Source organism: Eubalaena glacialis, chromosome 3, assembly GCF_028564815.1.
Source record: "Eubalaena glacialis isolate mEubGla1 chromosome 3, mEubGla1.1.hap2.+ XY, whole genome shotgun sequence".
NCBI classification, from domain to species: domain Eukaryota; kingdom Metazoa; phylum Chordata; class Mammalia; order Artiodactyla; family Balaenidae; genus Eubalaena; species Eubalaena glacialis.
Window position 1 is genome coordinate 82238674 of NC_083718.1, and position 24210 is coordinate 82262883.

General features: G+C 36.8%; 2 protein-coding genes across 2 annotated transcripts in view; one reads left to right on the forward strand and one right to left on the reverse strand.

Moving 5' to 3' along the window:
* Positions 1-1122: 1122 nt before the first annotated feature.
* NUP210L (nucleoporin 210 like) overlaps positions 1123-24210 on the forward strand; it is a 73211-nt gene continuing 50123 nt past the window's right edge. The window contains exons 1-8 of the mRNA XM_061183427.1: positions 1123-1162; positions 2031-2124; positions 2679-2829; positions 4464-4596; positions 5496-5654; positions 10780-10848; positions 11451-11557; positions 12222-12362. Of these exons, the coding sequence (XP_061039410.1) occupies positions 1138-1162; positions 2031-2124; positions 2679-2829; positions 4464-4596; positions 5496-5654; positions 10780-10848; positions 11451-11557; positions 12222-12362 (879 nt within the window). The 5' untranslated portion in view covers positions 1123-1137. The remainder of the gene's footprint in view (positions 1163-2030; positions 2125-2678; positions 2830-4463; positions 4597-5495; positions 5655-10779; positions 10849-11450; positions 11558-12221; positions 12363-24210) is intronic.
* LOC133088148 (glycine cleavage system H protein, mitochondrial) lies at positions 8787-9335 on the reverse strand. The gene has a single exon (XM_061185959.1). It carries the CDS (start codon positions 9333-9335, stop codon positions 8814-8816), a length of 522 nt encoding a protein of 173 aa, XP_061041942.1. The 3' UTR covers positions 8787-8813.

The window sequence follows — 24210 nt, forward strand, 5'->3', positions numbered from 1 at the left end:
ACTCTTACCATAATTTCATAAAAAACATTTTTTTAACACTTCAAAAGTAATATACAGGGCTTCCCTGGTGGCGCAGTGGTTGAGAGTCTGCCTGCCAATGGAGGGAACACGCGTTCGAGCCCTGGTCTGGGAAGATCCCACATGCCGCGGAGCAACTGGGCCCGTGAGCCACAACTACTGAGCCTGCGTGTCTGGAGCCTGTGCTCCGCAACAAGAGAGGCCACGACAGTGAGAGGCCCGCGCACCGCGATGAAGAGTGGCCCCCGCTTGCCGCAACTAGAGAAAGCCCTCGCACAGAAACGAAGACCCAACACAGCCAAAAATAAATAAATAAATAAATAAAATTAAAAAAAAAAAAAGTAATATACAGGGACTTCCCTGGTGGCACAGTGGTTAAAAATCCGCCTGCCAATGCAGGGGACACGGGTTGGAGCCCTGGTCCGGGAAGATCCCACATGCCATGCAGCAGCTAAGCCCGTGTGCCACAACTACTGAGCCTGCGCTCTAGAGCCCACGAGCCACAACTACTGAAGCCCGCGCGCCTAGAGCCCATGCTCGGCAACAAGAGAAGCCACCGTGATGAGAAGCCCGCGCACAGCAGCGAAGAGTAGCCCCGGCTCACCGCAACTAGAAAAAGCCCGCAGGCAGCAGCAAAGACCCAACGCAGCTAAAAATGAATAAATAAATAAAATTTTTAAAAAGTAATATAGAACGTAAGAATAAAGTATATTCCTTTGAAGTGAATATATTTAATTTTATTACTGTTTTAAAATTCTTACTTTTCTCATTTTTCCATGGATGAATGAAAACATCATTATAGATGAGTGTTTGGGAATCACTAGTCTAGTGTCTCTTTTTGTAAACAGATGCTTTTATATTTTGTTGCTATGCTGTTTTCTTCCACAGGTTGAAAGGAACTGTTAACAGCCTTTCTTTTTCTTAGTATTTAGAATAAGCTCCTGAGTGTATGAGACATTTAAAAGATTCATGACCTGTTGAACTAAATTCTCAGTTTTGGGGTTCATTGTAGTGACTGACCATGAACTGCGCTGTGATGTTAAGGTTGATGTGATAGACAGCATTGAAATTATATCTCGAACCCGGGAACTCTATGTAGATGATTCACCACTGGAACTGATGGTGAGGGCATTGGATGCTGAAGGTAAAGAATGTCAAAGGATTCAACAAAATTACATAGAATAAACACCTTTGTGTTTAGCATTTGGAAACAGCAATTTGAGAGATAAAAGTAGATTGGAAATAATATTTATTTTCTCATATGAAGTTCATGTGCATGAGGAATTAATAATTCTGAGTATGGTTTGATGTATTAGCTACATACTTTCATTAAAATTTCCTAATTAAAATCCAGATTCTGCCACTGAGTTTTAATGGTCCCTAGATCAACAATTAAGAACATTTTTTGGAATATATTTTTAGCTCTGTTTTGATCAGTCTACTTTCTATAGGCCAGGAAAATTAAATGTAAACCTGTGAAAAAGTTTTATAATTTTATCTTTCTTGAGACTGATTTTACATGCTTTTAATATACTATATTAATGTAATATGTAAAAAAAAAACATTTAAATGCATTGCTTCTTTCTTTGTAAACTAGTAAAGAGTGATTTTCTAAATCTGAAAAATTAATGTATTAGAAATATTCAACTCTAGTTTTTATAAAAATTTTTATTGAAGGGATCAGGATTTAGAGATACCTGTCAACCCTGAGGTAGACTATAAGGTGGCCTTTATGTCAAAAGGAACAGAATATGCCATAATTTTGTCAACCAGAATTTAATCAGCTTGAGTCCTTTTCACTTTTAGAAGGCTTATACGACAACAGTACTTACATTGTTTGTGTAGGGGTCTTCCTGGTATTTGTGTTTTAATTCATTAATGATAGTGTTTCTATTTGTTAATGAAAGAAGCCTAAAAATAATTTTCTAGTTAGGTTTCCCTTTCTTGTTAAAGATACCTGAATATTTTTGAATATGTGATTCTGTCTTGTCTGCTTTTGGCTTGCTCTACAGGAAATACTTTTAGTAGTTTGGCAGGGATGATGTTTGAGTGGAGCATTGCCCAGGAAAATGAATCAGCAAGAGAAGAACTGTCTAGCAAAATTAGGTAACCTTGAAATCAAACATAACCATCTGACTTTGAAGGAGACATCTGCCTTTGGGTACCACACTGAACAGCAATCATTTGTGTGGGCTTTGATAATCTTTCTATCTGGAACTTTTTGGAACAGATAAATTTATCAGGGGGAAATGTCTTTGGTAGAATGACATATGGCATGGATTTAGGTACCTTTATGATAGTTTAATCTGAGCCACTGCAGAGGAGTTCATGAGCTCAGGACTGTACCATTATTTGTCAGGTGTATCTTCTGCCAGTTTTATTGTTCAAGCTATCTACGCGTGCCGAAATACAGTGAGCGGATAATAGTATGAAATTTTGTCTTCAGTACCAAGTAATAGCTCTCAGACAATACAGGTTTTAGTCCTACAACAGTTTTAGCCAGAAGCATATTAAGTACTTTTCTTCTATCTAGTCCTTGTGGAAATTTAAAACTTTTGACACTATATAGACATTGAAGAGATTATGTTTAAAGTCTCTCAGAGCCTTTTGGAATAAGACTCATTAATTTACTAGAAACAAACCTTATTTTATCTCTTTAGGATTTTGAAATACTCTGAAGCAGAATATTCTCCCCCTGTGTATATAGCTGAGATGGAAAAGGAAGAGAAACAAGGAGATATGATTTTGGTGTCTGGGATTAGAACTGGTGCTGCTGTTGTAAAAGTTCGAATTTCTGAACCATTCTATAAGGTAAAATGTTTGTGCTATAAAGTTTCATTTAATAGTCTTGCCTATGGAATATATAGTTTTTATGTTTTTCTTAGTAGAAGCCCTCTACCTGATATGATTTGGGCCAATTGAAAAAGTCATTTGAAATGGATAAACATTTTTTATTTTTTATTTTTGTTCATTTTTTAAAAACTTGTCTTCCTTAAACATGTTATTACCCAATTACAACTGACATTTTCTCTTAAAACATGTAACTGCATTTTATTCACCAATCCTTTGAAGTGTAGGTCCAAGAACTTTGGCTGTGAGTTCACTGGTTAGAAATATACATACTCGTTCTTGCATAAATTACAGCTTCTAGTTTCTTTTTTTTTCATTTTTCATTTTATTTTATGGTCAAGTGAAAAATTACACGTGTGAAACAATTTGAGTGCAGGATTCTATATTTTTCAAGGATTTTTCCCCAGTCTTTTACATTTCTCACCTACACCTAATTTGATAGCAGTACATTTTAGCAGCTTACCTTTAACTTCTTTTCAAAACATTTAAATTTTTATAGAAACAACAACTCTTTTCATATAATGGTTTTTTAATGTAATTATAATTAAAAGTGCAACTGACATAAACAGCGTTGGGAAAAACAAATGTCTTTTGGTGAGCATTTAATTCAAGTGGCAGGAATGTGTGTGGACATCTAGAGAGCAGCCTATTAACCTTGTATTGAGTAAGCCTTCACAAGAATCAATATGTTCAACAAGGGATATAGAGTAACTTAATCTAATTCAGTTCGCTGGAAGTTGGTTAAAAGAGTTTCCATGGCATACCGTTAAGTCTTACCTTTTCCCATTTTAGCATAGTGCCTTTTTATTTACCTACTCTTCTCCTTTAGAAAGCTTGTCATTTTCTATTCTTTGTTTGAGTGACTTACTTAGAAAGTTAATATAGTATTAATATTCATGATCACTTTTTTTTTAACATCTTTATTGGAGTATAATTGCTTTACAATGGTGTGTTAGTTTCTGCTTTATAACAGAGTGAATCAGTTATACATATACACATGTTCCCATATCTCTTCCCTCTTGCGTCTCCCTCCCTCCCACTCTCCCTATCCCACCCCTCTAGGTGGTCACAAAGCACCGAGCTGACATGATCACTTTTTAAAAATTAATTAATTAATTTATTTCTGGCTGTGTTTGGTCTTTGTTGCTGCGCGCGGGATTTCTCTAGTTGCTGCAAGCGGGGGCTACTCTTCCTTGCGCTGCTTGGGCTTTTCATCGCGGTGGCTTCTCTTGTTGCGGAGCACGGGCTCTAGGTGCGTGGGCTTCAGTAGTTGTGGCTCGCAGGCTCTAGAGCGCAGGCTCAGTAGTTGCGGCACACAGGCTTAGTTGCTCCGCAGCATGTGGCATCTTCCCAGACCAGGGCTCGAACCCGTGTCCCCTGCATTGGCAGGCAGATTCTTAACCACTGCGCCACCAGGGAAGTCTCATGATCACTTTTTAAGGCTAACTGAAATTATGATCTGTGATTAGGAAAGCATTTTTTAAATCTTGATAAAATATTTTAGAAGAAACTTATTAAAAGTAAACTTTAACGAGGAAGATGACCTTGAGGATTTTGCCTATGGAAACTTTGTGTTTTTTTCCTTCTTCTTTTAGAAAGTGGCAGCAGCATTGATACGTCTGCTTGTTTTGGAGAATATATTTCTTATACCATCCCATGATATTTATCTCTTAGTAGGAGCATATATTAAATATCGAGTTGCAAAAATGGTTCAGGGAAGAATGACAGGTAAATATCTTATCTTTTCCTAAGACTAACATTTCCCAAATCCTTTCTGCTGACAAGAGAAACAACTCCACATTATGTATGCAAAATACTACTTTCTGTCTTTAGATTTTGTGATAAAGTACAGTTTACCCTTGAACAACACGGGTTTGAACTGTGCAGGTCCACTTATACACGGATTTTTTTCAATAAATACTACAGTACTACACGATGCGTGGTTGGCTGAGTGCACAAGTGCAGAACTGGGGTTACGGAGGGTTGACTAATATGCGGGTTTTCAACTGCATGGTGGTCAGGGGGTGGGGGGTGGTGTCAGTTCCTCTAACCCCTGCATTGTTCAAAGATCAACTATATTCCTTAATTGCTGTACATGAGCTAATACTGAGCAGAGATATTCTCCATGTCTTAAACAGGCTAATGCTACTTAGCTTCAGTGCCCATAGACATCTGAATTGTCTATTAAAACAACAACCAAAAGTTTACTAGCTTTTATAGGGCAAGTGAAGAAACTTTACCAGAAGGGACTTGAATGATCTTTGCAAAAGGTGTTTATTGAGAAACTCAGTTCATTAACTAAAAAACTGAATACTCTATTGACCCCCAAAGTCCCACTGAGTTTATAAAGTGTGCATTTGCTCCATTAACATTAGTCCTTTAACTTTAGTGGGGATCCCTCCTCCTACTCTCAGTTCATTGAGTTTTAAGAATATAAGCAATACCAACAATAAACTCATAAAGCATTCTCCTCAAAATAGCTACATGTAGAAATTCATCATAGTGAGGGAAATTAAAAGCAGATTGTACTCTTATTTAGACCTGCTTCCTCTTATAATCCAACAATACACCATTGTCCGTTGGAATGGCTGCCCTCATTACATTTATGTATCTTTCATGTCTTACAGAGGTGAAATTTCCCCTGGAACATTATACACTGGAATTGCAAAACCACAGAGTTTCACGTAATGTGTCTCTTTCTGGAAAAGTGGCTTTACTGGATGAGAAAATAGCCATGGTGACTGCTGTCCAACTGGGCCACGCTAACCTTGTCTTTATCCATAAAAGTATCCTTTTGCTCAAGTTTTCACCGCCAATCTATATTTCCTTGAGCATGCTATACATGTTCCTTGGTAAAATAATTAGTTAAGCACGATTATAATACTACTACATTTATTTTCTATAGGTTCTATTTTTAACAAAGCACTATAAATTATTATTGTCATAATTTCTAACAAAGGGTAGGTACAGAAGAGTAGTTGGAACTTGGAATCTGTTGACTTCAGACCTTATGTGCAACCTCAATCAAATTATAAATAGGAGACTGGGGAAAACAGTTTGGAGGAACTTGTGTAAATGTTATTTAATTTGTTCTTTCCTATTTTCACATGAATAATTGAGAAAAGATGGTATTGTCTGAAGTGGCTACTTAATTAATATTTGTTAAATTGAGAGTAATTTTTAAAAATTCACTAAACTTGGGCTTCCCTGGTGGCGCAGTGGTTAAGAATCCACCTGCCAATGCAGGGGACACGGGTCTGAGCCCTGGTCCGGGAAGATCCCACATGCCGTGGAGCAACTAAGCCTGGGCGCCACAACTACTGAGCCTGCTCTCTAGAGCCCGCAAGCCACAACTACGGAGCCCGTGTGCCACAACTACTGAAGCCCGCGTGCCTAAAGCCTGTGCTCCAAAACAAGAGAAGCCACCTCAATGAGAAGCCCGCGCACCGCAACAAAAAGCAGCCCCCACTCGACACAACTAAAGAAAGCCCACGTGCAGCAACGAAGACCCAGTGCAGCTAAAAATAAATAAATTAATTAATTAAAAAAAAATTCACTAGACCTGTTCTGTAAGATTGAACAAAGAGAGATACATAAAGCTAGCTCTACTATAGTCAATGAAAACAAAACAGTATAAAGATTAAAATTCTCAGAAAACTGAAATTTTCAGAAAATTCATAAAATTCTCAGTGTTTGATACTGAAATATTTCCTATTTTTGAATCTTTGAATCTCAAATAAATTAATTTATTCAGCAAATATCTATTATATTTCTATTATAATATCTATTATATTTCTACTATATGTTCAACATTGCTCTAAGTGCTAAGCATACAGACTATTTTACTTAGGGTAGTTAGGGAAATCCTCTCTGATAAGGCCACATCAGAGCAATGAACCATACAGATATCTGGAGCTCCAGGAAGAGGAAATAGCAATTGCAAAGGTTCTGAAGCAGAAGCATGTTTGGCATGTTTACAGAAGAGCAAGGAAGACACTGCTGCTGAGTGCAGAGAATAAGGGGAAAGTAGTAGAAGAGGTAATAGAGTAGGAGAGGGAGTAATTATGTAGGGCTTAGTAGGCTTAACTCTGAGTAAGAACCTATCAGTCTTGAAAGGTACAGTATTTCTTGTAGAATAGTATTTGTTAATTAGCTGGTTATATTATTTGTCTAAAACACTCAGGAGAGGTTTGGTTCAAAGTTGTTTGTTCTCTAGTCATTTTAAGGTGCCTAGGACATTTGTGAACAAATACAATAGTACCTACAAAATAAACTAAGACATTTGATATCTACTGAGCCCCAGCTGTGTGTCAGGCACTACCCTGAATTCCCCAGGCAGACTTATCATGATTTTTTTTTCATATTCTCAGTTCATATCGTTATTTATTCCAAAGTAGTAACTATTAAAATACACTACATTTATCTCTTGACATGGATGGTGACTATTCATAGCTTGTTCCAGCACCTGCCTTAGGGTGGCTGGTGGTACTGTTGTTCAGAGAGATGGGTAATATAAAAGAAGGAGCAGGTTTAAGGGAAAAGGAAACTAGTTTAGTTTTTCACATGTTAACTTGAAGTATCTGTGGGATAGACATCCAAGCAGAAATGCATCTGGAGGAGAAAGATTCAGGATGAAGACAGATATTTGAAAGTTATCAGTTTATAGCCAGGTGATAGTTGAAGCTGTTGTTGTAGACAAAATCACCTAGGGAGAATATACAGAGTGAGAGGAGAAGAGAGCTGAAGACAGAACTGTGGAATGTTAGCTTGTAAGGTTCATATGGGAGAGGAGGAACTTTAAGGAGGCCCAGAAAGAATGTTTAAAAAGTAGTAGGAGGGGACTTCCCTGGTGGCGCAGTGGTTAAGAATCTGCCTGCCAATGCAGGGGACACGGGTTCGAGCCCTGGTCTGGGAAGATCCCACATGCCACGGAGCAACTGAGCCTGCGCTCTAGAGCCCGTGAGCCACAACTACTGAGCCTGCAAGCCACAACTACTGAAGCCCGCACACCTAGAGCCCATGCTCCACAGCGAGAGAAGCCACTGCAATGAGAAGCCCGCGCACCACAACGAAGACTAGCCCCCGCTCACCACAACTAGAGAAAAGCCTGAGTGCAGCAACAAAGACCCAGCACAGCCAAAAATAAAAATTAAAAAAAAAATTAACAACAACAACAAAAGTATTAGGAGGGGGACTTCCCTAGTGGCACAGTGGATAAGACTCCATGCTCCCACTGCAGGGGGCCCGGGTTCAATCTCTGGTCAGGGAATTAGATCCCACATGCATGCCGCAACTAAGAGTTCGCGTGCCACAACTAATGAGCCGCCTGCCACAACTAAGACCCAGCACAACCAAATAAATAAATAAAATATAAAAAGTAGTAGGAGGGACTTCCCTGGTGGTCCAGTGGTTAAGACTTCGCTTTCCAGTGCAGGGGCTGTGGGTTCTATCCCTGGTCGGGGAGCTAAGATCCCACGTGCCTCGCAGACAAAAAACCAAAACATAAAACAGAAGCAATATTGTAACAAATTCAATAAAGACTTTAAAAATGGTCCACATCAAAAAAATCTTAAAAAAAAAAAAGTAGTAGGAAAACCAGGAGAGAGGTTTCATGATAACCAAGTGAGGAATTTACAAAGAGAATGTTCCTCAGGTGAAATAGGCAGAGATAAAGACTAAGATAAAGACTGAAAGACTGTAGTAACCAGTAAGTCTTGGATCACTTTTTCAATAAAAACAGCTTGGCTTTAAAAAGAAGGAGGCAAAAAGGTAGAACTTTGAAAAAGGCATGAGAACTTTTTTAAGTTAAGAGAAACTTGAATATGTCTGTAAGTTAAACAGAGAGATGGCAGAGATATGGAAGAAAAGAAGGCCAGTTGATGGAGTAAGATTTCTTTTTTTTTTTTTTTTTTTGTTTCAAACTAGTTTATTTAGGGGTTCCATTTTCACTCCTCAATAGATTTTATGTATTTCTCATATGCTTCTTCACTCATTAGTTCATCTAGTTCTGAAGGGTTACTGAGTGTCATCTTGATCAGCCAACCATCTTCATAACAAGATTTGTTGACAAGTCCTGGATTTTCTGCTAGAGCTTCATTAATTTCAGTTACTTCTCCTGATAGAGGAGAATAGAGTTCACTAGCAGCTTTCACACTTTCCAAAGCACCAAATTCCTCTTGTTTGTTCAATTTTGTCCCCACTTCAGGCAGACTACAGTAAACAACATCTCCCAAAGCTTCCTGTGCAAAATTGCTGATTCCCACTGTTCCAACACCGTTTTCTGTTGTTACCCATTCATGTTTGTCTGTGAATTTACGACCCGACAGCAGAGCGGGGCCGGTGCGCAGCGCCCGGACGGCGCCCGCCCGCAGTCCCCAGGGCCGCGGCGGGCAGGGCGCGTTGGGCGCAGAGATGGCGCGCAGGCTGCAGATCGCGGCCCGCACGCTGCGCGCCACTCGCAGCGCCATCGATGGAGTAAGATTTCTGAGGGGCAAGAGAACATGAGATTCAGAACAGATGGAAGGATTAGATGAAAGGAAGATATCTTATTCTGAAAATGGAGGAATGAACTGGTGTAGAGACCTATCGAGATCCTTTCCTTGTCTGTAAAAACGAAAGGAATAAAAAACAAACAAACAAACAAAACGAAAGGAATGATGTACTCCTGGATTCCTTCTAGCTCTTATATTTTATGAATACAGTACATATCAAAACCAAACCTACATTGGCACAGAGTTGCCTACAGTGTTTAAAAGATTTGCTCTAATGAATAGATAAAAAGTAATTTTAATTAGCATATCAATTGTATGTATATTAGTAGCTCATTTGGAGTACTGGGACAGCTTTAAAAGTTTGATCCCTGAAATAGATTAAATATTTTGCTTTCATTATCACTGTAGATAATGTAGTGCTAAACTGTAGCCTAGTGCATGACTGAATTAATAGAACTTCTAAATTAGTGTACTTTGAAATAATGAGTGTTTTCCGTTAAGTCGTTTCAGAAATATATTTCTCAGAGCAGAAATAATTTCTTCTTAGCTTTTGAGAGGAAAGTACGTTACTAATTAGATTGTGTATAGGCTAACAGAATAAATTTTTATTTCTGCTAAAATTTTTTTAAAATATTTACTTCTTTGGCTACGTCAGGTCTTAGTTGGGGAGGGCGGGCTCTTTGTTGCAGTGCAGGGGCTCCAGAGCGCATGGGCTCAGTAGTTGCGGCGACCTAGGCTTAGTTGCCCCGCGGCATGTGGGATCTTAGTTCCCTGACCAGGGATCGAACCCGAGTCCCCTGCATTGGAAGGTGGATTCTTAACCACTGGACCAACAGGGAAGTCCCCTGCTAAAATTTAACGAAAGGGAATAATGGGTAGTATGATGTGTGACCTAGAAGTATCTTTGCTGGCAAAGAGAAAACATTTTGGTATTAAAGAATTGCCACAGATAATAGAAAATCAACTAGTGATTTTTAAAACTGTCTGCAGAGCCCAAGGCAAGTTGCTGGGCTGGATGGCAAGTCATGCCTCTCCCTCCCTCTCCATCTACCACTGACCATTTCTTTAGCCAGGGCAATGCCACTTTGTCCTGCTTTCCATAATGGGCTCCTATGTAAGAATTTTGCAGGAGGAAAGAGTTCCACAGCTAAATGAATATTAAAAACATGGAGCATGATCTTTTTTCTCTCATTTCGTCTTCCTCATATTTGAAATTCAAGAATACCTGATTCCTGTGATTGCTGAGCCCTCAGATTTTTCTCAGAATATACACATTTAAGTTTTGCTTTCCAGTGGATAATAAAAGATGATAGAATTTTTATTTGCTTTCATTTGTGGGCTTATTTATTTATTTTTGGTAACTCATATTTCTCTTTTCACCCAACTGTAGCTCATACAATTTCCTTAAGCAAAAATTAAGATGTCCATATGCGATCTGTGTCTGGACTCCCAAATTGCACCATATATGTTGTAGAGCCTGGATTTTTAGGTATTTTTAGATAATAATTTTCAGAAAACTGAATAGCTTAAAGTATTTCACTGAAATGAGTGCATTAAAGACTAGAGTGCTTCATTTTGAGACTTAACTAATTTCAAATTCAACCTTATTTGACATGTTTTCTCACATTGTTCCGGTTAAATGCTATCTGCAAGAGTAAAGCATCTTGAAACAGATTGTTAAAAAACATGAAGCTCCATGTAATACAACGTTGGGTTAGAAAAAGAGACTTTATACAAGGAAAAGAGAAACCTAATGTCCTTAAGCCATATGAAACAATGAATCTGACTGAAAGCAGCTGAAATCTTGCCTGACATACCAGAAATGAGCAAAATTGTGGGTTTGGGGGTGGGGTGGCGTTTGTATACAGATATAAGTGAGAGTGTTTCCTTTATACCTGAGATGAGCTAAGTTAAGCCAGGATCTTTGGAACCCCAAATTATTATACAATTTTATAGAGGCAACTAAAGGATCTACTTTGGAAACCATCTCCATCTATTACTGAGTTTTGCTTTTTAAAGTCTGTATTTTTTAATTCATTGTAGAAAAATGTTGGCCTCTTCTAATATTTTTGTTTCTTGATTTGTGTGCAGGTTTCACAGTCCAACCTGGAGACCGTTGGAGTCTAGAGGTGGGGCAGGTGTATGTTATTACAGTAGAAGTATTTGATAAAAGCAGCACAAAAGTCTATATTTCAGATGTGAGTCTCTCTTTTGTATTTTTCTAGCCCCTTTAAGGATAACTCCTTGAGTGGGCAGTCTTTCTGGCTAGGAAGACTTTTTTTCTTTTGCTTCCAGATTTTACCTTTGGAAATGCAAGTTACTACTTTACTATTATTATTATTAAATAGTTCTATCCTTGAGGAATGCTAAACCAGAAGTAAAAGATATAATCTGGTTAGAATTATAGAAGAGAGATGAAGTTGTCACCAATGATAACACTTTGGAGGGGATCCTCATTTTACAACTTCATTTCAGAGATGGTCACCAGAGTTTTATAGTGGTGAGAGTAATAGTGTGACCATTAAATGTGAAGTGTTGTAGTCACTCTCCAGTGTCCATTATTTTTTTCCCCTGAGAACTGTCAATTTATGGAATAGCACAGATTACACTAAAATTTTCATAAGCTTTGACTCTTCCTATTTTTGATTACTTGCCATTAATGGATCTTTCAAAAACTAGTACCATTTTAAAATGACATCTTTCCAACTTAGAATTTGGTGAGGGAGAGCAAAGATTTTGTTTTTGTTTCTTTAACCCCCAGAATTCATAGCCACACTTTTTTTTTTTAATGCTTTGGGATTAAGATGGCTTTAGGGAAAAAGCATGTCTTCAGGTTTGTGTTGATTTTGGGCTGATTTTCAGAATCTCAGGATTATGTACCAATTCCCAAGAGAGTATTTCGAAGAGCAGCTGACTACTGTGAATGGATCTTACAATGTAGTGAAAGCCCTGAAAGATGGTGTGGTCATGATAAATGCATCCCTGACTTCCATCATTTACCAGGTAGGAATTAAAAGGATGGTCTTTGAATCCTGAGAACACTGACTAGACTTGCCTGACTTGTTGATTTGCAAGCACGTATATGGCATATCCCACCTTTATCTTTCACAAAATAAACTAATAAACAGTACACTTAGTAGTTTATACCTCTACAAATTTTCTGTTCCAATCTCTGTTAATGCATATATCTGCATTTGTGGTCATTGTGTATGTATGTCATTTGAGGGTCCTTTAAAAATTATTTCATATGCACATTTCCTTGTGTCATCAGGTCCACATAGGAGTACTTTCTATTCTAAAAATCCAAAGGGTTAATATGCCAATTGTTCAACCATGCCACCAACTTTGAACTTTTGCATTTTTAACAGTTTTTTTACTTTGTAAATGGCATAACTGTGTATCTTCGTACAATTTTTATTCCTTTTGGTTAATTTTCCTATGGTATAATAACAGAAATGGAGTTATGAGGTAAAGGGATAAGGAATGAATCTGTTTCTAATGCCTCTAAAATGTGTAAGTATCTGATTTTTAACTGTCTGTCAAATTTGTTTCCCTCTCCCAAGCCTACTTTTTCTCCAGTGATCCTTTCGCCCAGCTGTTTAAGACAAAATCCCAAGAGTCACCCTTGACTCTGCCTTCTCCTTCACCTTCTACATTCAGTACATTATTGAATGCCATGTCAGTTCTTCTAAATGTCTCTCAAACCCATTTCTTACTAGGTGAAGAAGACACTGCTGTCTTTCACCTAGACTTTCACAGTAGCTTCTAAACTGATATTCCAACCTCCAATATTGTCCGTGGCTAGAATGGTATTCCAAAAACTACAAAAATTATTATGTATTTACTATTTAAATTCCTTTGGTGGCTTCCCATTGATTTTAAGGTAAAGTTTAAACTTCTTAATGTAGTTTTATAGGACCCTCTATGACAGAGATCACAATCTGGTGGCCTGCAGACTATCTTGGTTTGAAATCTTGTTTTTTATTTAGGTGTGTAAGTTTCTTTTTAATTGGGAAATTTCAAATAAAATCCAAGATTTCTGATTCTCTAGATTATATGAAAATCTGACAGTGATTACCTGGAAGAGATAGTGGCTACAACATTTAGACTATACTTTTCAGCCTGCTGTGTTTCCTGCCATTCCCTGTTATTTTATATTCAGCTTAATAAACCTGTTTATAATATCTACCTATACCTGTAGGCATTTGAGTTTGTGACTCTATATGATTGGCCCCTGACAACTTCTCCAACCTCAGGTCTTGTCACGCTTCCTCTCTTATGTTTCAGCCATACTGAACTTACAGTTTCTAAAAAATGTCTTGTTTCTTTTTGCCTCTATTTTATTTTCATTTTTTATAAACAAATATAATTCCTTTTGTGTACAGCCCTTTCTCCCTACTCAATGCACAGGGCTAGCTTAACGTTGGTTCCTCAGGCATGTTTTCCCCTTTCATATGTTCTTAGAGCTCCCTGAACTTCTCAGATCAAAATATTCATTGTAGTTTATTGTTATTATTTGCTTCTTTCATCAGATTATAAACTTTAAGGGCAAAGATTATGCCTACTGTATTCACAGCTGTTGCCCTAACATCTGAGTGACTAAACATACAGTTGATACAAATAAGTATTTGTTAAATGAACGAATGGTGTTTGGATTAGTTATGGTCAGGTATAGATCTATATTCAGTATTAAAATATATCCAGTTTTTTAACAATATTTAATACACAGTGATTTTTAAAATCCATTGTTATGGTATTTCTGACAGTTTGACCCTATTCTACAATTATTCTTTAATCCCACCAATCCTGCTTTTAAAAAATATTACGTTTTAAAATCTGAGCTCACCCTTACTCCTTTATTTATTTATTTATTTATTTATGGCTGTGTTGGGTCTTCGTTTTTGCATGTGGGCTTTTCTCTCTAGTGTGGTGAGCGGGGGCTACTCTTCGTTGAGGTGCGTGAGCTTCTCATTGCGGTGGCCTCTCTTGTTGCAGAGCACGGGCTCTAGGTGCGTGGGCTTCAGTACTTGTGGCACACAGGCTTAGTTGCTCTGCGGCATGTGGGATCTTCCCGGACCAGGAATCCACCTGCATTGGCAGGTGGATTCTCAACCACTGCGCCACCAGGGAAGCCCTGTAGATCACTTTTGAGAGTGTTGCCATCTTAACAATATTAGGTCTTCCAATACATGAACATGGGATGTCTTTCCATTTATTCAGGTTGTCTTTAATTTTTTTAAGCAATATTTTGTAGTCTTCAGTGTACAAGTCCTGCACCTCCTTGGCTGAATTTATTCCTAAGTAGTTTATTCTTTTTTGATGATATTGTAATGAATTTTTTTCTTTTTTTTTTTTTTTTTAATTTATTTATTTATTTATTTATTTATTTCACACACACACACACACACACACACACACACACTGTATTTTATTTTTACAAGAGATAAATAGACTGACACCAAGCATTGTACATGGATGACCACAACAAAAGCAACAATGATTGCAATTACCAAACATGAAACACACTCATACTATGTCATAATATTGACATTCAGTCCAGTAATCCTCCACTGTAACAGCTCCTTTACTTTGCAGTGAAAATTGATTTGTATATTCTTTGCCTCTGAGTCCTTGTGGGATTTTTTCTTTTTTTAAATTCAAACAGAAAGTCACAAAAATTATACTCATCCTCATCAGTTCACTCAGTCCCATGTAATTAATTTTTTTTTTCATCTTGATCTTTTGTTAGCCCTTTTACGAGCTCATCAGTTTTTCATTAGAGTTCTGAAAATGCTTATTCATTCAGTTCAGCAGTACAGTCAGGTACCAGAAACCTGTACTTGTCAGAGTCTTTTCCATGAATTTCCTGAAGATGAAACCCTTTTATAGGAACATATTTACAAAAGCATCAGAGTACACCCAGAACTGTCTGTAAATGACAAAAGACTTAAAAATGACCACGGTTAAAGATTTGATGAAAGTTCATAATAATGCAGTTGACAAGAAAATTAGTTATTTCTGAGATATACATTTTAAAGTAATAACTAGGATTATGACTTATAACATTATACTAGAACATATAAGATTTCTAGAAATTTCATGTAATGTCTGAAACATTTATATTAACATATTTCCATACAAATAACCCAATGAAAGTTTAGTATTAGTTGTTTTGTTTGTTTGTTTATACTGCAGGTTCTTATTAGTCATCCATTTTATACACATCAGTGTATACATGTCAATCCCAATCGCCCAATTCAGCACACCACCATCCCCACCCCACCGCAGTTTTCCCCCCTTGGTGTCCATATGTCTGTTCTCTACATCTGTGTCTCAACTTCTGCCCTGCAAACCGGCTCATCTGTACCATTTTTCTAGGTTCCACATACATGCGTTAATACACGATATTTGTTTTTCTCTTTCTGACTTACTTCACTCTGTATGACAGTCTCTAGATCCATCCACGTCTCAACAAATGACTCAATTTCGTTCCTTTTTATGGCTGAGTAATATTCCATTGTATATATGTACCACAACTTCTTTATCCATTTGTCTGTTGATGGGCATTTAGGTTGCTTCCATGACCTGGCTATTGTAAATAGTGCTGCAATGAACATTCGGGTGCATGTGTCTTTTTGAATTATGGTTTTCTCTGGGTATATGCCCAGTAGTGGGATTGCTGGGTCATATGGTAATTCTATTTTTAGTTTTTTAAGGAACCTCCATATTGTTCTCCATAGTGGCTGTATCAATTTACATTCCCACCAACAGTGCAAGAGGGTTCCCTTTTCTCCACACCCTCTCCAGCATTTGTTGTTTGTAGATTTTCTGATGATGCCCATTCTAACTGGTGTGAGGTGATACCTCATTGTAGTTTTGATTTGCATTTCTCTAATAATTAGTGATGTTGAGCATCTTTTCATGTGCTTCGTGGCCGTCTGTATGTCTTCTTTGGAGAAATGTCTATTTAGGTCTTCTGCCCATTTTTGGATTGGGGTGTTTATTTCTTTAATATTGAGCTGAATGAGCTGTTTATATATTTTGGAGATTAATCCTTTGTCCGTTGATTCGTTTGCAAATATTTTCTCCCATTCTGAGGGTTGTCTTTTCGTCTTGTTTATGGTTTCCTTTGCTGTGCAAAAGCTTTGAAGTTTCATTAGGTCCCATTTGTTTATTTTTGTTTTTATTTCCATTACTCTAGGAGGTGGATCAAAAAAGATCTTGCTGTGATTTATGTCAAAGAGTATTCTTCCTATGTTTTCCTCTAAGAGTTTTATAGTGTCCAGTCTTACATTTAGGTCTCTAATCCATTTTGAGTTTATTTTTGTGTATGGTGTTAGGGAGTGTTCTAATTTCATTCTTTTACATGTAGCTGTCCAGTTTCCCCAGCACCACTTATTGAAGAGACTGTCTTTTCTCCATTGTATATCTTTGCCTCCTTTGTCATAGATTAGTTGACCATAGGTGCGTGGGTTTATCTCTGGGCTTTCTATCTTGTTCCATTGATCTATGTTTCTGTTTTTGTGCCAGTACCATATTGTCTTAATTACTGTAGCTTTGTAGTATAGTCTGAAGTCAGGGAGTCTGATTCCTCCAGCTCCGTTTTTTTCCCTCAAGATTGCTTTGGCTATTCGGGGTCTTTTGTGTCTCCATACAAATTTTAAGATGATTTGTTCTAGCTCCGTAAAAAATGCCATTGGTAATTTGATAGGGATTGCATTGAATCTGTAGATTGCTTTGGGTAGTATAGTCATTTTCACAATGTTGATTCTTCCAATCCAAGAACATGGTATATCTCTCCATCTGTTGGTATCATCTTTAATTTCTTTCATCAGTGTCTTATAGTTTTCTGCATACAGGTCTTTTGTCTCCCTAGGTAGGTTTATTCCTAGATATTTTATTCTTTTTGTTGCAATGGTAAATGGGAGTGTTTCCATAATTTCTCTTTCAGATTTTTCATCATTAGTGTATAGGAATGCAAGAGATTTCTGTGCATTAATTTTGTATCCTGCAACTTTACCATATTCATTAATTAGCTCTAGCAGTTTTCTGGTGGCAGTTTTAGGATTCTCTATGTATAGTATCATGTCATCTGCAAACAGTGACAGTTTTACTTCTTTAATTTACCTTTCTAGTTTGTTTATTGCTAATATATAGAAGTACAACTGATATTTATGTGTTGATCTGCTATGCTGCAACTTTGCTGAATTAGTTTATTAGCTCTAGTATTTTTCCTGGATTCTGTAGGATCTTTCATATATAAGATCATATCACCTGCAAATAGTGATGATTTTGCTCCTCCCTTTCCCATTTTGATGCCTTTTATTTCATTTTCCTGCCTAATTTCTCTGGCTAGAACTTATAGTACAATATTGAATAAAAGTGGCAATAGTGGGCATCCTTGTCTTGTTCTTGATCTTAGGGCAAAAACTGTCATTCTTTCACCATTGAGTATGATGTTAGCTGTGGAATTTTCGTATGTGGCCTTTATCGTATCGAAGAAGTTCTTTTCCACTCCTGGTTGCTGAGTGTTTTTACTGTGAAAGGGCGTTGGATTTTTCTCAAATGTCTTTAAGCATATTTTTTTCTTTCATCCTACTAGTGTGGTATATTACATTGATTGACTTTTATATATTGTACTGCTTTTGAATTCCTGGGAAAAATCCCACTTGGTCATGGTGTACAATCCTATTAATATGCTGCTGGATTTGGTTTGCCAGTGTTTTCTTCAGGAGTTTTGTATTTATATTCTTAAAGGATACTGGTCTGTAGTTTTCTTTTTTTGTGATGTCTTTGATTTTGGTATCAGGGCAAGCGCTGGCCTCTTAGAATGAGGTAGGAAGAGTTCCCTCCTTTTTCTTTTTTTCTTCATCATCTTCTTCTTCTTTTTTCTTTTTTTTAAAGGTTTGAGAAGCATTGGTGTTAATTCTTCTTTAAATGTTTCTGAAAATTTACAACCAAAGCCATCTAAGCCTGGGCTTTTCTTTGCTGGGAAATTTTTGATTACTGATTCAATCTCTTTGCTTGCTATAGGTCTGGTCAAATTTTCTACTTCTACTGGGTCAGTTTTTTTAATTGATGTGCTTCTAGGAATTTGTCCATTTGATCTAGGTTGTCTAATTTGTTGGTGGACAATTGTTCATAGTATTCTCTTACAATCCTTTTTATTTCTGTAAAGTTGGTAGTAATGTCCCCACTTTCATTTCTGATTTTAGTAATTTGAGTATTCTCTCTTTTTTTTCTTAGTCACTCTAGCTAAACTCAATTTTGTTGATCGTTTTGAAGAACCAAATTTTGGTTTTGTTGATTTTGTGTACTGATTTTCTACTCTCAGTTTTTAAAATCATGGCTCTAATCTTTATTATGTCCTTCCTTCTGCTAGTTTTAGGTTTAGTTTGCTCTTTTTCTTCTAGTTCCTTTAGCTATACAGTCAGATTATTGATTTGAGATTTTTCTTCTTCTTTTTTTGGTCACACTGTGCCCAGCTTACAGGATCTTAGTTTCCCGACCAGGGATTGAACCCAGGCCATGGCAGTGAAAGCACCAAGTCCTAACCACTGGACTGCCAGGGAACTCTGTCTTCTTTTTTAATACAGGTGTTTACAACTATAAGTTTTCCTCTGAGCATTGCTTTCACTGCATCCTGTAAGTTTTGGCATGTTGTATTTTTGTTTTCCTTCATCTCAGAATTCCCTAATGTTCCTTATGATTTCTTCTTTGACCCATTGGTTGTTTAGAGGGTTGTTTAATTTCCACATATTTGTGAATTGTCCAGTTTTCCCTATGTGAATTCTAGTTTTAGTCCATTTTGGTTGAAGAAGATACTTCATATGATTTCAGTGTTTTTAAATTTATTAAGACTTGTTTTGTGGCTTAACATATGGCCTATCCTGGAGAACGTTCCATGTGCACTTGAGAAGAATGAGCACTTTGTTGTTTTGGGGTGGACTATTCTGTATATGTCTGCTAGGTCTAGTTGGTTTATAGTGTTGGTCAAGTCCTCCATTTCCATATTGATCTTTTGTTCTGGTTGTTCTATCCATTATTGAAACTGAGGTATTAAAATCTTCAACTATTGTAAAACTGTCCATTTCCCCCTTCAGTTTTGTCCATTTTTGCTTCATTTTGTGGGGGGCTCTTTTGTTAGGTAGGTATATGTTTACAATTGTTATATCGTCTTGATGAATTGACCCTTTTATCAATTTATAATGACCTTTGTCTCTTGTAACAATTTTTAAAAATCTATTTGTTTGATGTTAATATAGACTGCTTCCCCAACTCTCTTTTAGTAATTATTTGCATGGAATATATTTTTCCCTTCTTTCACTTTCATTCATGAAACTAACATGAATCTCTTATAGATAGCATATAATTGGATCATGTTCTTCTTTATCCATTCTGTCAATCTCTGCCTTTTAATTGGAGAGTTTAATTTATTTACATTTAAAATAGTTACTGATAAGGAAAGACTTCTTCTGTTTTGGTATTTATTTCTATGTGACTTTTTTTGGTAATTACTTCTTCCATTACTGACTTCTTTTGTGTTTAATTGATTTTTGTAGGTTCTTGTCTTTTATCAAATTTGAGACATTTTCATCATTATCTCTTCAAATATTCTTTCAGCACCTTTCTTTCCCTACTTCTGGGACCCCTGTTTTGTATATATTGATTTACTTGATGTGCTCCACTGGTCTCTAAGGCTTGGTTATTTTTCTTCATTCTTTTTTCTTTTTGCTACTCTGAATAACTTCAATGGACCTCTCTTCAAGTTTGCTGATTCTTTCTTCTGCCAGCTCAAATATGCTGTGAAGGTCTTCTAGTGAAGTTTTCATTTCAGTTATTGTACTTTTAGCTTCAGAATATCTGTTTGATTCCTTTTTTATAATTTCTATCTCTTCATCGATATTCTCTATTTGGTGAAACATCATTCTTCTGGAGTGATGTCCATCGTTTCCTTTAGCTCTTCGATTTAAAATCTTTGTTTAGTAAGTCCAATATCCGTGTTTCCTCAGAGATCGATTGTGTTAATTTCTTTTTTTTTCTATGAATGGGCCATATTTTCTTGTTTCTTTGCATGCCTTATAATTTTTTTGTTGTTGAAAAGCTAACATTTTGATATTACAGTGGACCCTTGAACAACATAGGTTTGAATTGCACAGTTCCACTTATACATTTTTTCACTTTTAATACATACTACAATACAACATAATCCGTGGTTGGTCTGCAAATGTGATACCATGGATATGGAGGGCTGACTGTAAAGTTATACATGGATTTTGACTGCACAGAGGGTTGGCACTCCTAAACCCCACATTGTTCAAAGGTCAACTGTATAATGTGGTAACTTTGGAAATCACATTCTTCCCTTTCCTCAGGGTGTGTTGTTATTGCTTGATGTGGGTTGTAGTTGCCTGTATGTTTAGTGAGTTTTCTAAACTATTTTTGAAGACTGTGTTATTTGTCATCTGTAGACTGTAAAATCTCAATTACTTTAGCTTGTAGGCAGTTAGTGGTTTGACAAATAATTTCTTTAATGCCTTAAGTCACCTTTTTCTTGGGGCTTCCCTGGTGGTGCAGTGGTTAAGAATCTGCCTGCTAATGCAAGGGACATTGCTTCGAGCCCTCGTCCGGGAAGATCCCACATGCCGCAGAGCAACTAAGCCCACGTGCCACAGCTACTGAGCCTGAGCTTTGGAGCCTGCGAGCCACAACTACTGAGCCCACATGCCACAATTACTGAAGTTCTCGCACCTAGAGCCCGTGCTCTGCAACAAGAGAAGCCACCGCAATGAGAAGCCTGGGCACCGCAACGAAGAGTAGCCCCTGCTCCCTGCAACTAGAGAAAGCCTGCATGCAGCAATGGAGACCCAACTCAGCCAAAAATAAATAAATAAATAAATAAAATTAAAAAAGAATATATATATATATATATATATGAAAAAAAGTCACCTTTTTCTTGATTCGGCATACATTTGGTTGCTGTAAACCTTTGAGTAGTTTTGAGTATTTTCCAAAGTTAATTCTGACTTTTTTTTTTTTTTTTTGCATTTCTATGGAGGGACAGGTTCTTGGAGTTCCCTACTTTGACACTTTTGCAGACATCTCCCACCTGCTGGTATTTTTTATTAGGATTTATGAGTGTGATATTTTTTCAACTTATTTAGGACTTTAAAATTTTCTTTCAGCAATGTCTTATAGTTTTCATCATACAGGTCTTGAAGATATTTTATTAAATTTGTCCCTGTTTTACGTTTTTAAGCTATATATGTATTTTTTAATTTTCTCCTTTTACTTGATCATGCTAGTATATAGAAATACAGTGGTTTTTTGTATGTTATCTTGAATCTTGAAAGCTTGCTTAATTCATTATTCTAGTAATTTTTTGTAGATTCCTTAGGAATTCCTATATATACAGTTATGTTATATGTGAATAAAGACAGTTAACTCTGGACTTCCCTGGTGGCACAGTGGTTAAGAATCCACCTACCAATGCAGGGGACACGGGTTCGATCCCTGGTCTGGGAAGATCCCACATGCCGCGGAGCTACTGAGCCCACGTGCCACAACTGCTGAAGCCCATGCCCCTAGAGCCCATGCTCCACAACAAGAGAAGCCACCGCAATGAGAAGCCCTCACACCACTATGAAGAGTAGGCCCTGCTCTCCGCAACTAGAGAAAGCCCGCGCACAGCAACGAAGACCCAATGCAGCCAAAAATAAATAAATAATTAATTTTTAAAAAAAGACAGTTAACTCTTTTCATTCCAATAAATATGCCTTTTAGTTCTTTTTCTTGCCTCACTGCACTGGCTAGGACCTCTACTACAATACTGAATAGAACTGTTAAGAGTAGACATGTTTGCCTTATTCCTGACCTTAAGTGGAAAGCATTCACCCTTTCACCACTGAGTATGATGTTGACTATAGATTTTGTGTAGATGCTCACCCTTAGGTTGAAGAAGTTCCTTTCTATTCCTAGTTTATTGAGAATTTTCATCATGAATTGGTGCTGAATTTTGTCAGTGCTCTTCTGCCTCTATTGAGGTGATCAATATAGTTTTTCTTTTTTAGTCTTTTAAATATGGTGAATTAATTACATTGATTGATTCTCTAATATTAAGCCAACCTTGCATTCTCAGGATAAACCTCACTTGCTTATGATTTGTTATCCTCTTATACATTGCAGGATTTAATTTGCTAAAATTCTGTTAATGACTTTTGCATATATGTTTTTGAGGGCCTATAGCTTTTTTTTTCCTTCTTCTGTTTTTTATTGTAATGTATTTGTCAGGTTTTGGTGTTAGGATAATATTGGCTTTATAAAATGGGTTGGGAAATATTCTTTTCTATTTTCTGGAAGAGTTTTGTAGAATTAGTGTTATTTCTTCCATAAATATTTGGTAGAATTCACAATGAAACTATTTGAGCTTGGAATTTTTTTATGGAAAGTCTTTTATTATTATAGTGATAAAACATACATAACATAAAATTTACCATTTTAACCATTTTTAGGTGTACAGTTCAGTGGCATTAAGTATATTCATGTTGTGCAACCATTACCACCATCTCTCTCCAGACCTTTATAATCTTTCCAGACTGATTCTCTCTACCCCTTAAACAATAACACCCCCCAACACCCCATCCCCATTCCCTGGTAACCACCATTCTATTTTCTTTCTCTATGAATTTGACTAATCTAGTTACCTCATATAAGTGGAATCATACAGGGAATTCCCTGCCAGTCCAGTGGTTAGGACTATGCGCCTTCACTGCTGAGGGTGCGGATTCAATCCCTGGTCAGGGAACTAAGATCCCGCAAGCCACACAGCACTGCCAAAAAACAAAAAAAGGTGGAATCATACAATATTTGTCTTTTTTGTGTTTGGCTTGTTTCACTTAGCATGTCATTAGGGTTCATCCATGATGTAGCATGTCAGAATTTCATTCCTTTTTAAGGCTAAATAATATTCTATTAAATGCATATACTGCATTTTGTTTATTATTTATCCATTGATAGACACTTGGGTTGTTTCCACCTTTTGTCTATTGTGAATAATGCTGCTATGAACATGGGTATACAAATATTTTGTCAAATCCTTGCTTTCAATTCTTTGGGGTATATACCCAGAATTGGAATTGCTGGATCATATGGCAATTCTATGTTTGACTTTTTGAGGAATTGTCATACTGTTTTCCACAGTGGCTGTCATTTTACATTCCAGCAGCAATGCACAAGGGTTGTGATTTCTCCACATTCTTACCAACACTTGCTATTTTCTATTTTTGATAATAGCCATTCTAATGGGTATGAAGTGGTATATCACTGTGATTTTAATTTACATTCCTCTAATGATTGGTGTATGGGAAGTTTTAAAACTATGAATTCAATTTTTAAAATTTATGTACAACTATACAGGTTATTTCTTCTTGAGTGAAATTTGGTAGGTTGTGTCTCTGAAGGAATTTCTGTTTAATCTTAATTGTTGAATTAATCACATAAAGTTGTTCAAAATATTGCCTTATTAATTTTTATGTCTGTAGGATCTGTAGCAATGTTGTCTCTTTCATTCCAGATATTGGTTATTTGTGTTTCTCTTGTTTTCTTCATGAATCCCGCTAGACATTTATCAATTTTATTGCTTTTTACAAAGAACAAGATTTGGTTTCATTGACTTTTTTCCAGTTCTTTATCTACTTTCTCTTTCATTGATTTATGCTTTTTTTAAAAAAATTATTTATTTATTATTTATTTTTGGCTGTGTTGGGTCTTCGTTTCTGTGCGAGGGCTTTCTCCAGTTGCGGCGAGCAGGGGCCACTCTTCATCGCGGTGCGCGGGCCTCTCACTATCGGGG